The sequence below is a fragment of the Drosophila suzukii genome, chromosome 3, assembly GCF_043229965.1.
Source record: "Drosophila suzukii chromosome 3, CBGP_Dsuzu_IsoJpt1.0, whole genome shotgun sequence".
NCBI classification, from domain to species: Eukaryota; Metazoa; Arthropoda; class Insecta; order Diptera; family Drosophilidae; genus Drosophila; species Drosophila suzukii.
The window spans coordinates 77,970,077-77,994,425 of NC_092082.1; the positions used below are offsets into that span (position 1 = coordinate 77,970,077).

The 24,349-nt window shown below is 43.2% G+C and overlaps 4 protein-coding genes across 22 annotated transcripts in view; 2 read left to right on the plus strand and 2 right to left on the minus strand.

Moving 5' to 3' along the window:
• The window catches only part of LOC108006994 (collagen alpha chain CG42342), a 76,175-nt gene extending 66,547 nt beyond the window's left edge, over positions 1-9,628 (plus strand). For 4 of the 19 annotated variants that reach the window (XM_065867064.2, XM_036817832.3, XM_065867066.2 and 1 more), the window contains 9 exons: positions 3,147-3,509; positions 3,882-3,950; positions 4,016-4,111; positions 4,185-4,229; positions 4,288-4,350; positions 7,323-7,349; positions 7,428-7,481; positions 7,778-7,975; positions 8,526-9,628. In XM_065867064.2, the coding sequence (XP_065723136.2) occupies positions 3,147-3,509; positions 3,882-3,950; positions 4,016-4,111; positions 4,185-4,229; positions 4,288-4,350; positions 7,323-7,349; positions 7,428-7,481; positions 7,778-7,975; positions 8,526-8,693 (1,083 nt within the window). In that variant the 3' untranslated portion in view covers positions 8,694-9,628. Of the gene's footprint in view, positions 1-3,146; positions 3,510-3,881; positions 3,951-4,015; positions 4,112-4,184; positions 4,230-4,287; positions 4,351-4,539; positions 7,213-7,322; positions 7,350-7,427; positions 7,482-7,777; positions 7,976-8,525 lie in introns of those variants that run through there. The other 15 variants (XM_065867065.2, XM_065867067.2, XM_065867068.2 and 12 more) reach the window with 7 other exon arrangements.
• A 117-nt stretch (positions 9,629-9,745) lies between these two features.
• Positions 9,746-11,581, plus strand: LOC108015660 (uncharacterized). The gene has a single exon (XM_036817961.3). The coding sequence runs from the start codon at positions 9,946-9,948 to the stop codon at positions 11,494-11,496; it is 1,551 nt and encodes a 516-aa protein (XP_036673856.2). The 5' UTR covers positions 9,746-9,945; the 3' UTR covers positions 11,497-11,581.
• On the minus strand, positions 11,499-12,150 carry LOC108015661 (putative peptidyl-tRNA hydrolase PTRHD1). Its single transcript, XM_017082156.4, has 2 exons — positions 11,899-12,150; positions 11,499-11,825 (listed from the first exon to the last, which is right to left on the minus strand). Exons 1-2 carry the CDS (start codon positions 12,082-12,084, stop codon positions 11,655-11,657), a joined length of 357 nt encoding a protein of 118 aa, XP_016937645.3. The 5' UTR covers positions 12,085-12,150; the 3' UTR covers positions 11,499-11,654.
• Positions 12,151-13,351: 1,201 nt separating this feature from the next.
• Positions 13,352-22,648, minus strand: Scp2 (Sarcoplasmic calcium-binding protein 2). The gene is made up of 5 exons (XM_017082198.4): positions 22,534-22,648; positions 17,751-17,899; positions 16,095-16,147; positions 15,759-15,878; positions 13,352-14,235 (listed from the first exon to the last, which is right to left on the minus strand). The coding sequence occupies exons 2-5, from the start codon at positions 17,806-17,808 to the stop codon at positions 13,912-13,914; spliced, it is 555 nt and encodes a 184-aa protein (XP_016937687.1). The 5' UTR covers positions 17,809-17,899; positions 22,534-22,648; the 3' UTR covers positions 13,352-13,911.
• Between the last annotated feature and the right edge of the window lie 1,701 nt (positions 22,649-24,349).

Genomic DNA, 24,349 nt, shown 5'->3' on the forward strand with positions numbered 1-24,349 from the left:
CGAGGTGGCCCCATCCTCCTCCTCCACTTGCTCCCCCTACTCCTCCTCCTGGAGGTCTGGACCTCCATCCTGGCCTTTCTCCATCTGGTTTTGCACCCAACGACATCCGCAAAAGGTCGCGTCGAGATCAAAATGATTTTCAATTTAACGCGTTTACGTGCGGCCATTTGTCTGTTTTCCTCCACCGGTTTCCTGCCAGCTTTAAATGGAAAAACTTCGCCGGATGCATACTGAGAGAGAAATCCGGACGTAGCGACAGACAATCAGATGGGGCAATTAATTTACAATTACAATTTGTACATTGACAACTAAAATGTGCAAAAAAAATATATAAAAGATAGGTATGTGATGAAAAAACGCCATGTCGGTGGATGTGGAAAATTCATTTGCCTCGTCATTTGTGCGTTAAATTGAAAGGCGTTTGTGCAAATATTTTCAATATTCACGCATAATTTAAGAGGTCCCTACGCCCAGGCACCCCCCGTGTGACTGTGTTTGAATACTTTGAGAATTAAATTCTACCCGAGGCGCCTTCTCCCACACAAATATTGATACATTCTAATGGATTTCCCTACATACACACACTTTTAGAACTCCCTACCCCCACAAAACCAATTGGTTTTGGGGCTGCCGAAAAGGCATCCAATTTTTTTTTCGTAGTTAGGCAGCTGCGTCCTTTCGAGGCCGACAAAATCAGTTGGCATCTGTATCTGTATCTGTATCCTTTATTTATGTTATTTATTGTGGCTGCCTTTAAAAGCCTTTAAACCTCGAATGCCATCTTCAACTGGCCAGGCGCAGAAAATGTGGGCACATAAGCCCTCAAAGTGTCCCTTAATTACAGCAGAAGGCAAACGTTAAGCACTCGGCTTTAATTCAAATCGCTTTAATTGCTCTACAAATGGCCAGAAAGGCAGGAAAGCAAGGGGAATTCCCATTCCGCATTAGAAACAATGTGCAAAAGTTGCTAACAAAGCAAGGAAACTGAGGCAGGAGCTGGAGAATCCTTGCACACATACCAGGAACACACCTGCTTAGGAGCTGGGAGCAGGGAGCCAGGAGGCAGAATCCACATGCAGATGAGCTCCTGGGCCAAAAAGAAAATGCCAAGGGGGAAAAAGTTGAAATTGGGAAGTGCATTTGCGGTGAGGCGAGGACTTATGCTCCGTCTCCTGCTCCTTCTCAGTCTCAGTCTCCTCAATGCATCCTTAGTCCATAGTTGTCTTTGCCGCCTAGTCCTTTTGTCTGCCGCCATTTCGCAGGACCAACAACTTGTGCATATGCCAGGACCAAGCCCAAGCCACATCCTGTCCGTATAAGTGTGCGTTAAGCGCTTACATTGTTATGCCTTGCCGCTGATGCGGATGCTTATGCCGTTGTCCTTATGGTTGCTGTTGTTGCCGGGTTTTAATAACTGTAAGTACGCCACTTCCTGTGACAGAAGAAAATGTAATTGTTGCACATGCCCGGGCATGCCGCAAGGAAATTACACTTCCACAGATGCAAATACAGTTGCAGATACACATGCAGATACAGATACAGCTACAGGATCAATTGCATAATGCCAGGATAGAGGTGAACGACTGTGCGTAATACATAAATGCATTTGCACAATCAAAGGACTAAACGGATACATTCAATCAGATTTCGAGCAGTACCGCCCGGGGAGCACTCACCTTTAATTCCACGAAGGATCCGACTTTAATGCCAACCTGAGGCCCATTTTAGTCCCAACTCGATTTACCCCGAATCCTATTGAATATTCCAGCGAAACGCCGAGTGTCTCTATTTGCTTGAGCCACATGTGTAAATGGTTTTCCCCATTCGCCTTTATTCTAGCCATTTTCCATGGCTCCTTAACGTTTTCCACTGCACTTTGCTGTTTTTGCCGGAGTTTGCCTTTTATGTCGCTCAGCAGTCGCCTAATAGAGGTTTTTGTTTTCGGGTGCATTGCGGTCTGAAAGCCCCCCGCCCTCAACAACTTTTGGTAATTTCCCGTCAGCCACAGTGCACTGAAAAATAAAATATAAATAATATAATGATCAGTTTATAAAACTAGAAAGAAGTAAGTAAGTTTCCTTTCTATGGGAAATAACACACATAAAAATTTTAATTTTAATTTTTTTTGATAATATTATACTAAAACAGAATTTCATATTTTTACCTTGATTTTTATGGGTTATAATAATTATAAGAAATGGAAACATAAATCCTTTTCTTACGCCAACTAACTTTTTTTTCCATTAAAAAACTTTATACTTATGTAACCCATATTCTTCCCGTATAATAAGGTCGATTTAAAAACCCACAAGCTAAATCTCTTTTTTAAACATTGATTTTGAATGACTTTTCCTGGGTGCAGTGCACGTTTGGATGGGTGTGCTCACTTAAGTCCCATCGAAACTTTGGACTTGATGTTTGTTGGGGCTGCCTTGCCTGGTTGTCTGTGCCTTGGAAATTTGCCTTGAAGCGCGCACATTAAACCACCGAAAAAAAAACACGGAAAAAAAAAAGAATTAATTGTCTTTCGCAATGCACTCACTCACTTACACACACACACACATGCCCCGCACACACAATGGCAAGTGGCAAGAGCCAAAGAGCACCCACACACTCGAAGCGCGGGGCACCGGCACTCACACACAGGCACTCGAGGCACGTAGGGAAGTCGCTGTCGCTGACTTGACTTTATTTTCGACTCCTATATATATACCCCTTATGCCCCATAGACCTCCATGGAACGCGGTTCGGTTTTAAAGATTTTCTATGCAGCCATTGTCTCAACGGGGCGGTGGCAAAAGTGGGTAGTGGGTGGTGGATGCTGCGATGGCATGGATGCTCCAACTTGCACTTAACACAATTTCGTGGCACACAAAAGACTTTCGCTGTGGCACAACCACCAGAACACGCCACCAGAGCACCACCCCCAAAAAACCAACACCCCATTCCCCCAACCCCCTTTCTGTGGGGAGGAACTTTTTCCCTTAGCTGCGAATTACGCGCCGCTTTTGTTTCCCCCATCAAAAGCGTGTGGAACGAGCGCGTGCAACGCCTCGGGCGGCGCCACGTGGCATAAATTAATCTTCTCACTAAATTTGCCATCTTCTCTCCTCCAACCCTTGCTTACACACTCGCAATTTGGGCAGATATTCGGACCCGGAGGCACCAAGATAGACGAGGAGTACGACGATCCGCCGGTCACACTGTTGCGAGGTCCTCCAGGACCGCCTGGCACCTCGGGCAAGGATGGACGCGATGGACGGGACGGCAGCAAGGGAGAGCCTGGAGAGCCGGGTGAGCCCGGTTCTCTGGGACCACGTGGCTTGGATGGCCTGCCCGGTGAGCCGGGCATTGAGGGACCACCTGGATTGCCCGGCTATCAGGGTCCACCGGGAGAGAAGGGCGACCGCGGCGATATCGGACCGCCTGGATTGATGGGTCCTCCGGGCCTGCCAGGACCTCCCGGTTATCCTGGCGTCAAGGGAGACAAGGGTGATCGTGGTGATTCGGTGAGTACTTGATTTAAAGCTTATTTACACAGAAAAATACTGTACTTAAAAGGACAAGACCGATTCAATCACAACATTTTAAAATCAAGATGTAGGTTTCTGGTTTCGAAAGACCAAATTCAGAACGAAAATAAATGCAGATTGCTATCTCAATTTCAAAATGACTTAATCTTGAAAAATAAACTCAAGAGTCTCTATTTCAAGAACGTTTCTTCTCCGTTAAGGGAGAAGACTTTTTTAATTTGCTTTTATGGATTTCCAAATTATCGGATTTAATAGATAGCAGATATCTACCATCTATCCCTGGTTGTTAAAAGTTACATTTTTCTAAAATCCCATCTTGGGCATGACTAATCCCCAACTCGTTTTCAGTACCGCAAGATGCGTCGTCGTCAGGATGACGGGATGTCCGATTCTCCGCACATGGCCACCATCGAATATGTAAGCTACTTACTTTGGTCCACCACTCTCTGGATTAATCTTAAATGATGTGATTTCCTCCGCAGTTATATGGTCCGCCGGGGCCACCGGGACCCATGGGTCCACCGGGACACAACGGCCTTCAGGGGGAACGCGGCATGGACGGACGCAAGGGGGATTCGGTAAGAGTCCATGTGCCACCAACTAACATGTCTAAATGTCCAGCTCTAAATCTGTTTCAAATCTCCTCTGCAGGGTGAAAAGGGCCACAAGGGAGACCAGGGACCTATGGGGCTGCCGGTAAGTGTCGAAATTGCCCAAAAGTTTAGCCCATGATTGCAATGAAATATAATTGCAGGGTCCGATGGGCATGAGAGGCGAGTCAGGACCTTCGGGACCCTCGGGAAAGGCTGGCATACCGGTAAATTTCAATTGAACACCGGAAACCCTCTTTGTTTGTCTTTTAATTTGTTGCCCCGCAAAATTCGGGGTTATTATCCCGCTTATCAAGTCGTAACTCCCTTTCGTTTTTGTGGATCTCGTTACTAAAAATGTTTTGACTAACCAAATTGTGTGTTCTCATCTCTCTTCTCTTTTCTACTTGAAACAGGTGTGGGGCGACTACTAATACTAGTTAAAAGGCAGTCTCTATTAAAAATAATAACCAGCACACATTGCGTCAAAGTCTAAATGAAATGCGTCTTGAAAAAAAAAACCATTTAAAACTCACCCACACTCACAAAACACACCCACACACACACACAATCGAACAGAAAGTCCTTAAGAAAATGCATACATATGAAGAAGGGAAATCCAATTTAATCAAAGCAAATCAATGTTCAAAGTTACGAAGCCGCGCAACGCTTGTCAAAATGTGCTCAGTTATCGTCTATATATATAAATATATATAAATGTGTATATGACAGGCGTACTCTATATGTAATCAATTTGTACAAACACGCACCCATGTACAGAAAATCAAATTCGAAATAGCAGCATGTCAGTGCCGAGTAAGCAAATCAATTAATTGCACAAGGCAAGGAACCGAACGAAACCCCTCCACTCCACCCGCATGAGAAAAAGAATTAATATTCATATCATTTAAAATGCCCCAAGAGTCAAATAAGTATTTATGTATACAATCAAATAGCGCAAACAAACGTGTGTCTACAGAAGCGTATTTACAAACATCAATCAATCGAATCAACTAACACACTTTGCACCCACGCAGCCACACACACACCCACATCCAAACACAACAAACCAACTAACAAATATGCAATGCAAATATTTTAATTGCATTTCATTCGCCGCCGCTCTGTGCGAAGCATTTGCAGCAGGAGCAGAAAAGTAGAAAAGCCGCTCGGAAATGCATAAATCATACGCACCGTGGTACGTGAAAAGAGCGTGCTGTTCGATTGCGACTTTCCGATGGATCTCAAGTGCTTCCCCGAGTGCGAAGCTACTAATTGCCGGCTTATGACCAAAGAACAAAGTCGCAATCATCGGCAATTGGCCATAAGTGACTTAATTACTTGAGTAATCAAATTATTCTTACCAATCGAACCGCACGAGCCTGCTCCTGCTGCATTCCGCATTGTCTTAGGTGCCGTCCATGGGCTTTTGTCTGAATATTCGAATAGTACTCGTTCACTCAAATACAAAGCATTATTGCCAAAGCTTCAATGTGAAACGCAAGGAATAGGGAATTGTGCTAATTAAAGGTGACAACACAAAAGAATTGTAAGATACTTTCAACCACACTCCTCTCTCGATGTCTACAAGTAAACGATATCGTTCAGTTACTTATACACACAATTCATATTAAAGAGATCTATCTATACATACAAGGCAATGTACTCGTATAATCCATAACAAAGAGCTATCCAACCCAATTGTGCATATTTTTCAGTGTTAATAAATACTTCAATAAATCATAAAAAAATGAAGGGCAAACAATAGCTAGGCTAAAGTTCTATAGTCGGAAAATCAATGCTTTCCACTTTCAAACGCAGCTTACGAAGGCTGATAAACTGGAGCATCCCCTCCTGAAATGCGAAATATCAACAATAAATACATAATCTTACCGCAAGTATGTATCCTATTGGTTTCATGGACATCTCAAACAAAGTAATGCAAACAATTCTATTTATACAACAAAAATGAAAGCATAAATTAACATTTACGAGCAACTGCTGCATTTTCAATTTCAACGCTCAAACTAGGCAAAGGACGAATAAAACGGCCTGAAAATCAAACATAATCAATGCAAATGAAATAATGCCATGGAAATATGATAATAAAAGTATATACTGCCATTTGACAGCCCTTGCCCGGCATATTTCCGCATCGAGAGAACAGGACCCATAAAAATTGAATGGGCATTATTGAATATGCAAATGGGGAATGGAAATGTTTGCAGCTTTAAGGTTTACTCGAACGGCAAACGCCAAACGGCATCGAAAATCAGAAAGAATATGTCAATTTGTTTTCAATTAGATGTGTCTCGTTGTTGTAATAATCCCCCAAATGGAAAACAGAATACACAGGCAATTTGCATGTCAATTTTCATTTAATCCACTAAATGTCAAACAAACCCCAATGTGTACATAAGCGGTAACGGCAAAGAACGAAACTTAATCGTAATTAATTATTAATTTTTCCTAGCTCTTTTCACCTCTCAACGTGTTTACTTGCATCTCGCTCTATATACTTATAGATACTTACACTAGATTCCTTCACTTACTAACAACTAACGAACTCAACTTTCTCGATCCATAGGCTAGAATAATGAATTGTGTTTTTCGCGATTGAGACCTAACATTAACCTAATAAATAATAACTGTATTTGAAGAGACGTAAAAAAGGTTAAACCCCTAATAAGCCGCTAACAATAATTGTAAGTGTAAATTTGTTAATTACCCAATAAACAAGAAGAGTTTGCAAACGAAACAAAAAACATATACAAATATATATATATATATTTACGTGTATTTATGTCTATATACATGCATATACCAAAAATGTCGATGTGCGAGTGCATTATGCCATCACAAACACGAAATACAATATTTTTATCCGTGCTGCTGCATTTCAAATGTATGATTCGAATGAATATAAAAAACGAATGTGAATTCTGGTAATTATTTGCCGTAGCATGTGCAAACAAGAAAAACAGCATTCGCTAGAATGACCGAAATGTAAAATGGCTAAATGAAACTAACATAATTTTCGAATTAATTATGCATTTCCAATAAAGTGATGGTTTTTTACTAAAAACAAACACGGTCCCCGGGACATCTAATACTTTAATGGCAAGGCAGGTTTTCCATTTTCCGACGCTCTGCTAACCACACGCTTTTCCCATTCTTGTTTCTCTTCCATTTGCTGCAGGGTCCTCCGGGCTTGGATGGCATGAAGGTATTTTCCCTGAAACAGCCAGTGATGTGAAAACAATATGGTAATAACCGATCTGTTTTCTGTTTTCCATGTTCGCAGGGCGCCCAAGGCGAGACGGGACACAAGGGGGAGCGGGGAGATCCGGGTCTGCCGGTAAGCATTATAAACCAACCAAAAAATCATCTGTTTCTCGGGGCATTTCCCTAGAAAATGTTCTTCTACTTCACTGTGGTTGCTAATTTTAAATAATTCGTGTTTTCTCTTTCTCCATTTTATTGTTTCTACCTCTGTTGGCATGCGTATCTCTCTTTCTTGGCGTCCTTCACTACCTATATGCACATCTCTTGAAAATCCTTCAACCACCTCTGAACTCTGACCCCCCGACACCACCCACCACCACGCTCACCCCTTAAACACTCCAACACACCTACGGATAATCGAAACAAAAGGGCACGGATGGCATTCCCGGGCAGGAGGGTCCCCGCGGGGAGCAGGGCTCCAGAGGGGATGCCGGTCCCCCTGGCAAGAGGGGACGCAAAGGAGATCGCGGCGACAAGGGTGAGCAGGGCGTGCCCGGACTGGACGCCCCCTGCCCCCTAGGCGCCGACGGGCTGCCGCTGCCCGGCTGCGGATGGCGGCCGCCAAAGGTTAGCATGCGTTATTCGTTATCGACTAAAAGCCACCCACTATCCCAATCACTCACCCCCTAGCACACACAGAAAAAAGTTATGGTTCTATTTGAAAAGATTCAGACTTATAAAAAAATGCTTTTGGGGATATCATCGTTGTCCTCGGTCCTTTGAAAACCTATCTAAATCTCGTTGAATTTTATTAATCATCAAACATTTTTATTACCTCCGAATTTTACGACATTCTTGATATCGTTTTATAAGAAAATTAAATATTATTATCTTAAAATGATATAAACTCATATCCGAAATGACCTTGAAAGAACCAAGTTTATGTAGGACCTAATTTTTTTCCGTGCATCCCCTATTGGCTGTCGGAAAGTTGATCGTTGTAACTTTGCATGCGCCACTCGTGGCCTCCATCTACTTGGTAGTATCTTGTTGTTGTCCAAGTTGGTTAACTAACTTTTGCTTTCGCACATATACACACACTAACACTAACACACTGGGAAACGCACTTGCACACCCGGAAACACACAAAACACACACAAACGAACACCTAACACAGGAGCCAATCATCTCGACGCCCGTGCACAAGGATTATTTGCCCGATGTAACGCAGCCGGAAAGCAATGCCAGCGATTACGAGCAGGAGGAGGAGGAGGAGGACGAGCAGGCGGAGGATAATGAAAACGAATATGATGAATATCAGGATAATTTGCATAACAATGAGTGAAAAGGAAGCAGTCAGCCAGCCAGCCAGCCCAGTCGAATGGCAAATGGCGTACAGAACCTAAGAACCAACCTCCTTCCTACCTCCCACTCACCCACACAGCACCATCCACAAGGACACTCACACCCACACAGGCACAGGCTCTGGCTCACGCATACAGACGCAGCCGACTAGTTAAGCATTTCCGATTTCCGCTGCGAATCCTGGTTCTGTTTCGCTCTGTTGACATTTGCAATTAGCGCTAACAAATGCCAAGTGGCTGCTGCTTCTAACGGTTCTGCAAAGTAGATGCTATTAGCATACTCTATCTCTGTCCCTAACCCGCTTTCTCGCTCACGCACACAATTATCCCTTGGCTAACACACACACACTGGCTCAGCTTGGTGACGGGTCCTGGCACTCCATCCCCCGCTCATTTGAACTCTCTCATCTAACGGCCCTTTCCGGCCAAACTTCTGTCTCGCCCCTCGCAGGAAAAATTTCAGGCCTGGCTCAAGGACGAGCTCAATGCTCTACAGCATCCGCGCTCAAAAATCTAATCGCCAACGCCCCTCAAAGGCGGCAGAGAAGGCGTGGCCCCGCAATATCCAAACGAATCTAAGCGCTTTGGTTTTAATTTTAGTAACTTGTTATTGTTAAATGTAGACATCGGACAGAGCTATAGCTACTATGTACATCCATCGCATAGAAACATCCTATCATATGAACACTGTATAATCTGAGTCCGCATCTGTGCCAAATTGCTCCAGGTTGCCTCTAGTTCCAACACCGCAACCTTTAATTGTAGTTCTACTTTACCTACTATTATATAAATTGTATCTACTGCAGCTTCTTCTACAGCTGTTTCAAATACCTTAAGCAACCAAGGAACCCAGCTATTTTTTACAAGAAAACACTATTTAAAAACAGAACTTAAAAAATAAATGTCGAAAAAATAACTTGTGCTTTTTATGGTGGAAACAATTTTTCAGAAAGTTACGATTGGGATCCCTGATCTTCTACACATCAAAGCAGTCGAAGAAAACAACCTCTGTCGTAGGTATGAAATTTATTCAGTCTAGCTCACATAATCAAACGGGCAAGACCATTAGATAAATAAGCACTATATTTTTTAAAGTTGAATACAAAATTTGGCTTAATATTTTTAACGCATCTATTACAAACTAGACATTAAAAAAGTATACCACTGAAGTAGTATAGCTTAATTGCCTTCATAAAGATACGAATTTCATAAAATTTGACCAAAACTAGAGCTATGTTGCGAATACCTAAACCACGTATACGGAATTTTTACGTTCAGGATGGTGTGGCCTACACCGAGGATCGCACTATTGTGCGACGGTTGAAAATCTATTCGCTTTTTCCTTTCTCAATTGAGCCTCTCGAAAAATATTTATCGCGTTTTGGAACAATAGAGGAGATCCGATGGGATGTGGATAAGCGGGAGGGATCGGTGCTGTTTAAAGAGCCCACCGAAGCGGCCAAGGCTTTGTATTGTACTAAGCACACCTTAAATGGCAAGAGTTTTCTTCTGCGTGCCAGTAGGTCCTGGGAACAACCAGAGGAGGAGGAGGAGGAAACGGGCAGGCAGAGTGCTTACGATTTACCCATCGTCGACGACATTTGGTGCAAGGTGCTGGACTACCTGCCCCTGGACAGCCGCCTCCACTTTGCCGCCAGTTGCCGAAGATTCCAGACGATATACGAACTGGAATCCCAACGTCTCAATCATGTCCTTAAAATGAAGGATGTCTGTCAATTGACGGACTGGAATATAAGGCGAATGATGCGACTTTCGGGAAAACACATTCGCCGTTTGGAAGGTGGACCGCTTCACCCGCGCTGGTCGCTCTTGAAGCAATTTGTCCAACTACTGGGTGTTAGCTGTCCTAATCTGTCAGAAATTTTCCTCCACCGAATTCCGCTGAACCCGGACCACATGGCTTATTTATTTCAAAACACAAGTGGGTTGGAAAAGATAGTCAACCTCTCGCTGCGCCGTTGTCAAATTACAGATAGGCATCTGGTCTGCTTGGGGTCGCTTACTAACCTGCGAACTCTGGATCTTGAAGAAAACCCGGGCCTTCTGGGCGACACTTTGGGAAGTCTGCCACGTTCTTTGCAGGTTCTGAAGCTTTCAGGCTGCGAGAATCTGGAGCCCACGCGTCTCTCTAATCTGAGTGCTCTACCGCTCCTCCGCGAATTGCGCTGCAGTGAAATTCACATGCGCACTTTTAACCGCAACTGGATGAACGAGGATGAGGTGGCTGCGGTGGCTGCAGACGAGCATGTCTATCGGGAGCTGGTTAAGAGCTGTCCAATGCTGGAGGTCCTCGAGATGTCGGTATGTCCATATATGGACGAGAGGCATTTGAGCGGTCTACTGCATCTGCGCACCTTGATCCTTCGTGCTGTGGACTTGGAGCCGCAACCCTACCAGGTGGACAACTCGATGCTGATGGCCCTCGTGGAGGTGGACTCGCTGCGCCATCTAGAGTTCCGGGAGGCCGGTCCTGGTTTCGTGGATGCTTTTGGCCTAAAGATCATCTCCAAGCTAAAGGAACTACGAACGCTGATTTTACGCAATCAGAACTTTAAGGCGGATGAACTGAGGGAGCTGCGTAAACTTAATGCCTTGGAGTTTCTGGATCTCAGTGACTCGCCCCATCTATCCAATGAGATCATAGCGGAATTGACCCAAACGTTGGGAAAGCTGCGACGGTTAAAAATCAAGAGATGTCCTCTTATCTCTCGGCGGCTGACGGAGATCCTCAAGGAAAAACGCTGGGTTGAAGTAGACGTTTAAGGTCACTTTAAGGGAAGTTATATTTTTTAAGCTTGTATTTATTTAAATTGTGTTTGTTGAAAAATTGAAAATCGTTATACCATTAGTCGAAGAAACTTGCCCTGGGGTTTAGTCAACTTGGTGTGGGGTGGGTCCCATTGGATTTTTTAACTTGATTACTAGTTCAAAAGCTTGAACTGCTTAACGTATTTGTGAACTGTGTCCTTGACATATGGTTTTAGGGCGATGCAGGTTGGAATATTCTCGGGTTGTTCGATCCACATCTTGTGCTTTATCTCGCTCTCCTTCAACTTTTCGCTGAGCTTGACCAGAGCAGCCTCATCTCTGGCCTGGAAATATGTAGAGTAGATCATGTATATTTGATATAGCTTAAGGGATAGGTTGAAATGAAGTTATTTTTACCTCTAGCACCACTTTATGCATATTATCCAGATCCTTCAAATAGGCCACGGTGTCTGCGTCCTCTGAATTTAAGTGCAAGACGGCGGCGGTGGCGTGGCAGCACTGGGCAATAACCGCGCCTATAGGCCAACTAAGGGCGCTACGCAGGTCACTGCGAACAACTATATATTGCACTATATTACTCATGTTTTTAAAAATGTTGAATTAATGTTTATTAAAATCGCGTGGAGTTGAAACAGCTGTTTTTGTTTACAAACTAAAAGAGTTGCCACTTGTGGAACAGTTTTTTTTGGCAAGCAGCTGACTGTGAACAGTGTTGCGCAGCGCGCCACCCCACGGCCTTTTTTAGCCACGCTGGCCACACTACCCTTTATTGCATTTTTTTTGCATTCTCCATCCATTCCATTCTCATCTTGCATCTCGCTTTTTTACTGACACTTACGTTGGCTTACGTTTTGTTGACACTTACGTTCGCATCTTCCATCTCCCTTTTTCACTGACACTTACGCTGAGGCCATCTCGCTTCTTTACTGACACTTACGTTTACATGGGGAAAAAGTTGTTACAGGATGTTCACACAGCTTCTTTGGCAACAGCGGCCAAATGTGGCTTTGGCTGCTTATTTTACTTGTAATTCAAAGCTGATTAAAAACATCTTAGGATATATATTTTTGTTCTTAATTACATAATAAAGTTCAGAAGAGCAAATTAGTTACTTGTATTGTAAAGTTAGCTGGCATTTGAACAGTGTCGGTTAGTGTGAACATCCCGTAGAATATTTGTAAGATGTATAAATTACGCGTGTAACTTCATCACTAGGTGTCGCCACTGATGTAAAGTAAAATAATGCTGCTACGCAGAATGGGGTTAAAGAGAAAGAAGCATAGGTGCTACCAGATCTGTAATAACTCATTACCATGGAAGAGGAAGAACGCAAGGCGCCTAGATTCAAAAATATTACATTTTTTTAGCCTTCTCGGGGCAGAGGAAAAAATACTCGTTCTGCCGTGTATTTAAGCCAAGGCTTTAATATTTATCACCACCTCACAATCCAATCCATATGTATATTTTTATATCGGATATTTTTCCCACCCGGCTATTCCATACAGGGTACCATGTCAAAGAATGTTCCTTTCCGTGCATTCCACTAGACAACGGTTGGACCATCAACATAATTCTTTCACTTTGACTCACTGAATTATCGGGAGAGAGCTCAATTTAAGTGCTGCCTGCATGCGGGGGCATAAATTAAGAGCTCCTAAGCGCTGCAAAGTAAATTTCCAGTAGCACCAGAAGCACTTTATCCTTAATTTTCATAAATGGCCGGGCACACGTTGATTATATCGCACTTGATGCGCCAAACTGTCTGTTGTTTTCACCACCCACACCACCGCACCCATTAGAAGCCATTATAAATCGAAATTACAAGGCCAGCAACAAGTGAGGGACGAGATTCGTGTAGATACTTTGATTTTATTATCGTAATTTCTTGGAACACTTTACATTTACATTTAAATTTAAATTTATACGCCATAGATGCGAGACGATAAACGACGACTACACACACATAACAATTTGACAGTTTAATTGATTTAATTTACGCACCACATTGATACGGATCTGTGCGGGATCCCACCTCGTAATTGATATCATTGCTAGATATAGTCGTAGTTCGTAAAGGTACACTTCTGCGAATATGTTTCTGTGTAGAGATACACCAGCTTGCACATTACTCGAAGCCTTGGTATATAAAGTATAAATAGGTTACAGACAGGTTACGCTACTAAATTAGAACATTTGAATTGGGCAAAACTTGAGATTCTTGGAGAGAAAACAACACTCTACTAACAACGACGGAGCATCAAAATCGGGAGGTTCGAGATCGCCATCGACCTCCCCTGTCAATAATCGAATAATAGAGATATTATATTTATTTTAATAATAATTTCACGTGTTGCATTTGTCCAGTAGTTGTTGCAAGTCCAGTATATCATTGGGCTCATTGGCTGGGTCTTAGAAGCTGGTCTTTCCGAAGATGTAGTTGCCCGGCGCATTGACGTCCTCGGCGGCGAAGTACTCCTTCCACAAGGCGGCGAACTGCTCCCGGGTGACCTCGCTCTGGCCCTGGGCCATCTTGCCGAAGGCCTCCTCGCACTCGGTCTTCTCCAGGCCGTAGCTGGAGCAGACCAGCGTGAACTCGGTCACATCGATGCCACCGTCATGGGAGGCGTCCTCCAGATCAAACATGAAGTTCATGTAGGCATTCTGCCAGTCCATCACGCTACTGGGATCCTTGGCATAGGCGTCCCACATGTTGCACCACTCGTCGACGCTGACCTGGAAGAGACATAGCCATTGGATCATAATGGGATGAGCGCGTCGAGATTGCGGATTAGTTGAGTCACCGCCCCAGATTTATGCATCCCGCCCCGTGCTGAAAAGCCCATTAGTCCGGTATCGCCTCGGGCGGAGATATGCCATAAAACACCTCCTGCCCCGTCGTTATGGTTGCTCTGGGGGTGTAATTTATGCCATCTAGTGATGCGATATTAACATTTCCTCGATGCCAATAGCAAACAAGGCAGGCAATTACCGCAACATCGCCTTGACCAACTTGGCTGACCGCCTTGGATGGCGTTACCAAAACCCAGGACCAGTTACCCTATAGCAGTACCAGTACCAGTACCCCATACCATTAATTGTGGCCAGCCGTTACGTTTTGGCATGTTTTAATGCGGCCATAAATAAGTGCGAGGGTTGCTGCTGACCAGGACCACTTGTAATGCCAATTGGCAGCTGCCACCCCCGAAAAGGGGCTCTAAACAGCCGAACAGTCGAACTGAATGCATATTTTTATGTTTATGGCCGCAGACTGAATCGAAACGATTTGCCCCAGATCCTTGACCCTGTAAGGCCCCCAGGAAAAAAATGCGTAGACTGGCCAACTGCAGCTCCTTTTCAGGCTAATTTGGAGTGCCGTGGCAAGTGAACAATAAATCTTAAGCTACATAGCTGACTGCCACAAAGGCGGACCAACAATAGCCGAGGATTTGGCATATTTTGGCAGCAAACTCCCCATCAAGTTCCTTTGGCCGTTGGCCAGAACTTTTGCGGCTTTTGTGGCAGCCGAAGTTCCTCTATCCGCCATCCACCTCATCGAGTTTATTTGAGCACAAAGTACCCGTAAAACCCGTATAACCCTAAACCCCTCCTAGCCCGTAACCCATAACCCTTGGAACGTGGCAATAGAATTAAGCCGAGGTTTTGTCGGTCTGACATTTCAATTTCTGTTCGCTTTGTATCGCATTGTTGCGGGTTTCGGTCGCCGTTTGTTGATATTGAACTGTGTTCTGCTATGCCGGATTATAATTTAATTTGCCACTGCACTGGCGAGGACATTATTACAAAGGGAAAGCCTGCAGGACTGCATTCTAGGACAAAAAGTTGGTCTTCTCATTACGGAAAGAAGAAAGTTGGGGCGGTACGAAGTCCCCGGCCGGAATCCGGATTGCACTGCTCAAATAACTCACAATTCAATTTCCGCCCGCTGGCAGGGAATTTGTTTACCACCCCTCGGCATTCCGCACCAATAAAAAGGGAAATTTATGAACGAAAATTTCTCTTCCGTTTTTTGTGTGTGAAGCTTTGTCGGTGCGAAGGACATTGTATGGGTATCCTGGTGTGTGGGGTGTCCTGCACACTTGTCAGCTGCTGCCACAATGGCATCGAGTGCAGTCCATGGATTTCAGCACTTTTGGCACTGACAATGGAGCCAGACAAAAAACGGAATCACTTGACATGTAGTTGCCTTTGCAACTCAGCGGGGAAGGTGAATAGGGGTGGAAGGATTCCAAACTCACCTGTCCATCGTTGTCCTTGTCGGCCTTCGAGCGCAGGCCAGTCCAGATTTCCATCATGAGGTCGTACGTCTCCTTGTTCTTCGGCGTGTCCTTCTGCCAGCCGCGCAGTTGGCAAACGCGCTGCAATTGGCAGAAACAATAACAGTCAGCACGGCACTCGCCAATTGAGTTATCAGTTCATATTCGCAAAAACTGCATGCAAAATGGGTACCAAAAAAAAACGAACAACTATTTTTTGTTGATGCATGGACGAGTTATATACGCCAGCACTCTTCAAAAATATATATTCAAATTTGTGCTTGCTTTTTCCGCCAGCAGTATTTCCGCTCCACTTACCTCGATGGCCAGCTCGAAGTCCTTAACGTCGATTTCGCCGCTTTGGTTCACATCTGTTGCGGCACGCATTATGCGCAATTGTTGTTATTTCGGGGGCAGTCAGCGTGAATCGCGTGTTGCGGGTCCGGGTCCCGTCGTTGTTCACATTGTTTGCATTGGTCAGTCGGGGCCAAAAACCAGAAACAGCGTTGCCGAAAAAGAGTTTAAAAAAAAGGCCAAAAAGAATCAGCGAATAGAGCGATGAACAATGTAGCGATTCTTTGGCAGGCTGTGCGACACAGTTCCGGTCGGCGGTAGTGCGAACATCAACGAAATTGCAGAGCCCCTAACTACCGGGGTGACGCCACCACATGGGAATCCACACCACACTCGGAAAAAAAGAACCCAAGACCTAAAAAGTCTACATATGGACTTCACATGATATCTGATATCGAGAAAGTACACTCTTACATGTTTTTTATACAACCATTTGGGTGGGTTTAGTAAGAAATATGAAAACTCTTGAAAATCATTAATAATATTGAATAGGAAAAACATTAAAGAAGGCTAAGTATAGATGAATCTCTATGAGTCCTTTAAAAATAGAAATCTCTAATAATGTTTATTTTCGGTGCCTGATTTTTCGTGTACAAAAATATATTTACAGAAATTTAAAAAGATTTTATATTTCTTGTATTTTAACTAAAACCGTTAAATTATATAAACTATAATGCTGGCCACATAAACCTAAAACATTTCCTAGTTTATGGTAAGAATAATAATAACGAGTATAATCGTAAAAACGGAACCCTGAAACCAACGTAAATATAATTTTTTATTTTAGAGTTTATTTTTCTGAGTGCCATTCTCTGCAAGCCCGACATTTGGCTTTTGCCCAAGCGGGCGTTCCATTATCATTTGCAACGGTGTGCAAACGGCCACTTGAGTGCCAGTGTCAAGTGTTTGGCGCTTGCGTTTTATGACCATTTTTTTCGGCCATACTCTTTTGTTATTTCCTGACCAGCTGCCGTCGAAAGGCGGGCACCGAGCCAAGTTGGTCTCAAAAAGGTAGATATAGCTGGGATTATAGGGATGAGCCGACCACATCCGCACCGGTGAATTAGTCATAATTGAAAAGCACTTAACCTTTATCAACACACAGCGTGGCATTGCATGCCGTTGCCTACTTGCAAGCGCTTTCGCCGAAAGTTGTTCCTTTCGACATTTGCATTGCGTTTAACTCAATTTTAAATTGGCAAGTTTTGTTTGACTTTGCTGACAGGCAAACACTTCTGTGAATTGGAACGGAATACACTCGACGCATTTAAGTGGATTTCGAGCACTTACATACGTATGCGCGATGCATGAGCACCACATTACGTATACGCGATGTGTGCACTTCCCAGATGAAGAAGATTAAATCGGCAGCGGAACTGCATGCTAATATCTGTCATTCGCTTTACGATTTTATTATGGGAAGCCCCATATCGCCAAATCCCTGGCCATCTGCGCGTTGTGTTTCATAATCCTATTAAAGAACTTTCAGGCAATCTGGGCCAATTGCAATCTAATCAAAGTTTTCCAGCCATAACCCTGGCAACTCCCTTGAAATCGGACAGTTCGTGCGGTCTGTAGTTGAGCAATCCTTGGCCATTCATCATTCTGATAAATACTCACCGAAGAACACGTTGAACAGGAAAAGCAGCTTCTTTTTGCGGAAATCGGAGATCGACATTGTTGTGTGTTTTTTCTTGTTTTTTATCCGCTCGTTGTTTTCTTTATTGCGCTTTTATTGGCTCTCCACAGTTGCAGCCGGAAATGGGAATCTGAAATGACAACGAAAAAATACAATTACACGAGTTTCGTGAATGGCATAAAAATGGCAAATGAAGTGTATTCAAAAAACGGGGCTACGCTTAAGTTTAAAGTTCTCTCTCAATTAGGGAAAGTCGCCTCGTAAAAATAACGTTCAAGGAAACGAACTAAAACCCAAAACCAGCAGAACAGAACCGGAGGCAGCTGGAAAACGGATTGGGTTTGCTCTAGTTGACTGGCTTAGTTTATGCCAGCTAATTCAGGCAAAGGATATAAAACAGGACTGTCTAAGGATGCGAAAAGAGCGAAAGAGCTGCTGTGCGCAATGCAAATGCATCCTGGGGGAAAGGAGGCGGGTCGAGGGGCGGGCTAAAAGCGACACAAATGCTTTTGGCCCCCAGCCCCGCCCCCCAGAATGGCAGTAGTATATGTGTGTTTGCGGGGCTCATGGCTCATTTAACCTTCAATCAGCAGCCAGTTGCAAGGCAGGGCCATGTGCTAAATTAGACAGAACTATATATGCATGCATTGTGGAATGTATCTTGGCAGCAGACGCACTAAACAGGCAACAAACATCAAAGGACCCGACCAGGCCATTGCCAGCGCTAAAAAGCCTGGAAGTCTGAAAGCCTTCGTGTTTGCATTAACTGCCTCTAAACGAGGACGTCGTGTTTACTGCGTTTATGGGGCGTATTTTATGAATCTCAAGAGATTTGAAGTTATTTCATTATGGAAAAATATTAATTAAAAAGCTTAAAGTATATGGTTTTTGAAATCATCAAAAAAAAGTTTACTAAAACTTAACGCGAAACGAAAAAATCATTTAATTTAATGAATCTATCAGATATTTTGTTACAAAATATATTGTTGCATACTTTTAGACACCTTTATAAGGAATGGCTGATGTTTTATAAATCTCAAGAGTATTGAAATGGCTGTTTAAAAGTATGCTATGTATTATTTCATGAAGCATAAGGTATGATAACCTCGATTCACTTTATGAATTCGCCTGACGCTTTTACTAAAAATATTTTGTTGCATACTTTCAGTCACCTTCAAAAAAGATTTTAAAACAATTGCGATTTCTGTAGCACCCTTAACCTGATTGACCTGATTGAATGGTAAAACTATTGTTTGCATAACCATCAGTTAGCAAATTAAGTGAACTGTTGGAAATGGTCATCGCATAAACATAGTAAATATTTGCGTTAGTTCACTACTGGCAGCCCTCACTCCTAAAAAACTGGCATTTGTTCAGCGCAGCTCGGAGCGGCTAAGGTAGCCAAAGCATAATTCCACAACAGAGGGAAATTGCAGCGAGGATGTCAAGTGGAAAGTGGAATGCAATGAACATGACAACGGCAACGAGGATGCAAGGATGCCGGGATGGCCAAGAAAGCGCCGATGGCCAACGGCTGATGGCTGATGGCTGATGGCTAAAAGCGGAGCACTTCCTTTTGGCAAAAATGCAGTTTGCCTCGGAAATGAAATTAAATGGAATATCTCCGACTCGCCAATTGGATATGCTCCTGAGCGGCAAATTGAAATAGGGCTTCCGAGATCCAAAACGGCGTAAAGCGAAAGGCTTTCGGTCAAGTGCAGGTAAATTTGACTCTTACTAAAGCTAATATTATTATATTATTACGGCGGAAAGGATGGCTTTTGTTAGCAGCCAAGGTTGCCTCGATGCCAAGAATTTCGCTTGAAATTGAGGGACATTATCAATATTGTTTTTATTGCCGTTGGGAACCTAAAATGGAGGTGGGTGCTTCGCTGGGTTAAATAAAACAAACAGTTCAATAGGAAATTAAGAGAAACCAATAAAATATTTCAACAATATAAACAAAGTTAATTAACATACAAAATGTTGCAATTAAAAAGGTCAAAGTTAATATAACGTACAAATTAATCCGATCCGGAATTAATTATGATAAACATTTTTTCATTAGCCCAAACCAACTAAGCTGCCCACCCATTTCCCCTTCGAACAATTTATCTTATCAAAAGCTGCCTTACATTTAAGCCACTATGGTAATGTTAATTAAATTTACAAATTTTGCTGTCATACAAATTAATTCTGACAATTATTTGGATAGCGAAAATCGCTTGCTTAATTAATATATTAATAATTGGGATTTTGTGACGGTCGCAAACAATGTGGCAGCCGATGTCAACTTCATTTAGCATTTAATGCACACACATTTACGGAAAAATCAGACTGTCACAGTTCATTAATTTCCTACGTGCGCGTCAATTAACATCAGGTGAAATCGAAAATGGTCGCGAGTGGGTCGAAATAAAAAATGTACGTTGAAAAAATAATCCACACTTCGACTGGTTAAGGGTACACAAAAAGTGTGAAATTCAATTTGCCGCCCTTATTCATTTTTATGTCCAATTGCAATGGCAATTGCGTGAGGACCCTCACGGAGAAAAAGGATTTTTACACCTGAAGAAGAGGCACGTATCCAGGGGCTTGCGGAAAATTATGCCTTATACGGACAAAAATAAATGAATCCATTTGTGAAATTTTAACTTCTTTAAAGCATTTTTGAAAATAACGAACAAAATCCTTTCTTAAAAAATACTTCATTTCACAACGAAGTGAAATTCTATTTTCGAATTGGAATTATCATGTTTGATTTTTTATATGTGATGAGCCCATTATATTTAAAGTTTATAGAACTTCCCACTCCTATTTTAATGCGATTTCAAAATATTCATTAAAAGATAGGATAGGAGGATGGTTTAACTGTTATGACTACCAATACTCTGGCCGTTTTAAGCCAAGTTAAAATAGGAACAAAGCCCCCTGTGAAATCGGCGGATCTGCTGGCAGATGTAATTTAAGCCAATGCAGCGGAATCTCATTTTACTGGCACTTACGGGTCGCAACTGCAAATGGCCGTGGAAATGCAAAGCCTTTTAATAGCCTGATGGGCGGATTATTTATCCTCGAAATTAATTATTAAATATGCGCGCAAATTGAATTCATCGATGCCATTTGTTACTCAGTTTTCCGCTGCGTTCGACTTTCCTCGCACGAGCACATCACGCATACGCCGTGTGCCACCGCGGTTTGTTTGTCCCTGTGGCAGGGGCATTTATGCCACCACCCTCCCATTAATTACCAATACTCATGCGCCAATGCATAAAAGCCACGCGCTGCTTGCCACAAAACTGCGTCGGCTTTTGTGGCACGAGGCGACCACATTAACCAACATCACCGAAGGCTCGTTAATTGGGTTCTGTTTGAGCTTGGCTCTCGATTTTGGGGCCAACGAGTTTCTAATAATGAAAATATGGCGGAATTTCAGCACTTTATATATAGCCGGAGTGGCAATAAATCGCCATCTGCGAAGTTATAAATTTCAATATGAAGACATCAATGTTTTAATTGGACTTTTAGTGCGAAATGAGGCTGATTCGATTCCGCAATTTATTGGGCAATCAAATTAGAGAACGCCCCACTGGCCCGTTTATCAACACAATTTGATTTGCATAAACTGGTTTTACTCTTCGTTTTTTTTTTGTTTGGCCTGCAATGTGTTTATTATGCAAAATCCTCGAGTCCCCCAGGGGAAAGGGCAGGTGGAGTGGTATAGTCATAAATTATTAGAGAATAAAATGCGGGGACAGGAATATTCATGGTTTTCATGGATAGTTGACAGAGCTGACAGTTGTGAAACAGTGCTGAAAAGTATGCTACATGCGATTGATTGATTTTGCAAGTCGATTTGGTTGCACACAAAATGGTAATTGCAATTGTTTTGATTTCATCAGCATGCAAATTGGGTTTATTTATTTGGCCTGCCATTAGCAGAGAACTCGGATTGCTGATCCCCAGATGACCCACACCCAATCCATGGCCCATCTTCATTCTCAATTCGAGTTGTACGATGGATGGCACAGTTTTCAACGGTCGCTAATTACTTTTGCGCTGCCGTAAATTTGCGCAGCCAATTTAAAATAATAGACAATGCAAGTGGCGTCGTCGTTTGCTCTTTATCTGCTGATGCAGTCGCTCGGGGAATTTGCCCACTGTCCACTATCCACTATCCACTATCCAGTGGCCACCATCTGCCTTTGTTGCATTGTCCGCGGCTCGCAGTAATTTTGTGTAATTTGCATTAATTTACATTTAATTTTCAGCCGCCGAGGAGCCGAGGCACCAAGGAGCAAACAATGCGCGGCCTAAGGCCACCGACGCATGCCTGGCCAAACAGCAGGACCCAACAGAAACCAAACAGACTGACAGGACGAGGATCCTTGGGCTGGGCAAAACTTTTGGCCATACCAGGCTTTCAATGAATTCATTATGGCCAGCCCAAGGTGGGGAAGTAAGAATATTCTTCCAGTTGTTAAATTGTCGAGAGTCTGGTTGTGTTTTGTGAAAGTTCCCCTCAGAAACACCTCCCTACCCCACCTTTCTTTCACAAACTATCTGCCCACTCAAGAAAAACTGGGGCTCTGGTTCCTGTTGAGCCGTAGCAGCTCTTTGAGCCACCCACTTGAGCTCGTTACTTGGGGTTTGTTCTTTTGTCGGTTATTTTTTGGAAATGTAAGCTTTTCGAAAATTTTGCGGTATTATTATGCTGGTAACGGAAACTCTTAACACAAACACACAGGTACACGTTAACTTTACCGTTGGTTCTGAACTGGTTGTAGTTTTTTTGAATTATTTTCGATAGTAAGTTTTCGGGTTCCTGAACCGTCTGCTCTATAACGCGGTTGGCCGTCTTGTGATGCTCGTTGCCATCGAGCCAGTGCCTTTTATATGCGCCCTCCGACTGCGCCGACGTCGCTGCCGGCGTCGACAGAACTTGGGCGCTCTGGGTGTTCTGGGTGCTCTATGTCATCGCAGGGGTTTTATCTTATCGCCGCTTCTGCCGACGCCACTGCCGACGACCCTGCTGCACACGAGTGTGTAGATGTAGTGGTGCATAGTGTGCTTTTTGGCCACCACGTGCAACGTTACGAGCAGAGAATCGGCATCGTTGGCATCACCATCACCATCAGCATGCGGCATATTTGCTCGTGGGTTTGTTTTGGGATTTGACACTCGCAGAAAACTCCATGCTGGGCGCTCTCTAGTAGACTGCACTTTATATTTGGGTAATTAAATGGCGCTTCTTATCGGATGAGGGCATACAATGTCGGCGGCCCGGAGGTTACGACTCCTCGGGCGCCCAAAAAATGACACACTGAGGGATGTGCTGCTGGCTTACTATGTTATGGTCAAAAATACTGACGTTTTACTAAGCTCACATCAAATGTTTATAGCTCATTCTTCAAACTACAAAAGTTTAAAGCCTAAACTTTTTAGTAAGAAACAAGAATGGAATGTTTGGACTTTCGCAGTACTCAAAAGAATAAACCTAACTCACTTAACAAAATTAAAATAACGAATTCTATGAAGTTATCAATGTACATCAGTCTATACAAATTTTAAGAGATTTTGAAATCATTACTTACGATGCCTAAAGGTAGGCAACTATATTTTTAGAACTGTTAGAAATATTTACTAAGCCAAAATAACTAAAACTATAAAGATTTTAAATGCCCGTAAAAGTATTATATATTCCCACAAGCCATATAAATCTTAAGAGATTTCAAATCAAAGCTTAAGGCGTCTAAAAGTAGGTAACCAATTACTACATTTATCTGTGGAAAATCGTATTTTTAAGAGCACTTAAATCAGACTCAATAAAACCTAGAATTTTATGGCAGCCATCCAAGTAAAGGCAATTCTCGCAGTGCACCGCAACATAACAAATCAAAATGGGCAAATGTTCTGGACAAATTTTTAGCATAGCCTTGACACACACACAATAAACCAAAGCAAGCACACACACACACTTAGGCTGACTTTAAGGCAACACAGACACATAGGCTGGCTGTGAGCTCAACTTGGCCAAAGTTAATTTGGCCCAAAAGAAGGCAGTGGACACAGCTGGTGCAGTAGAAGCAGCAGCAGCACCAGCAGCAATAACAGGCACATTTGACGGCATAATTCCTGGTGGCGCATTCAATCTTGGCCAAGAGTGGACCGTGGACTTGCGGACTTGTGGACCACCAACCGGCTTGGAAAAAAATCATTTAGCCAAGCAATTTCCAGGCTTTTAATTACACAAAGCAGACACATATATAGCTCATGTATTTCAGCTGTTAATTGTCAAGTTTCGGCTGAAATGTCGCTGCCAATTTATCAGGCGCCTCAGGAGCAGGCCCTCCCCGTTCGCCATTTTGCCATTTTGGCCCATATCCTGCTGCTTTTCACCCAGCGGGTGTCCTGCAGCCTGTCCTGTTCCACTTTCACGCTGTTCCACCAGCTGATGCTTATTGCAGATGACCGTTTTACCAATGTTTCGTTCCGGCCAGGCTTTCTCTTTTTTATGTGTATGTGTGAGGGTGTGTCGGTGTGGGAGCGACGGTGCGTGTTGGAGTAGGCAAATGTTTAA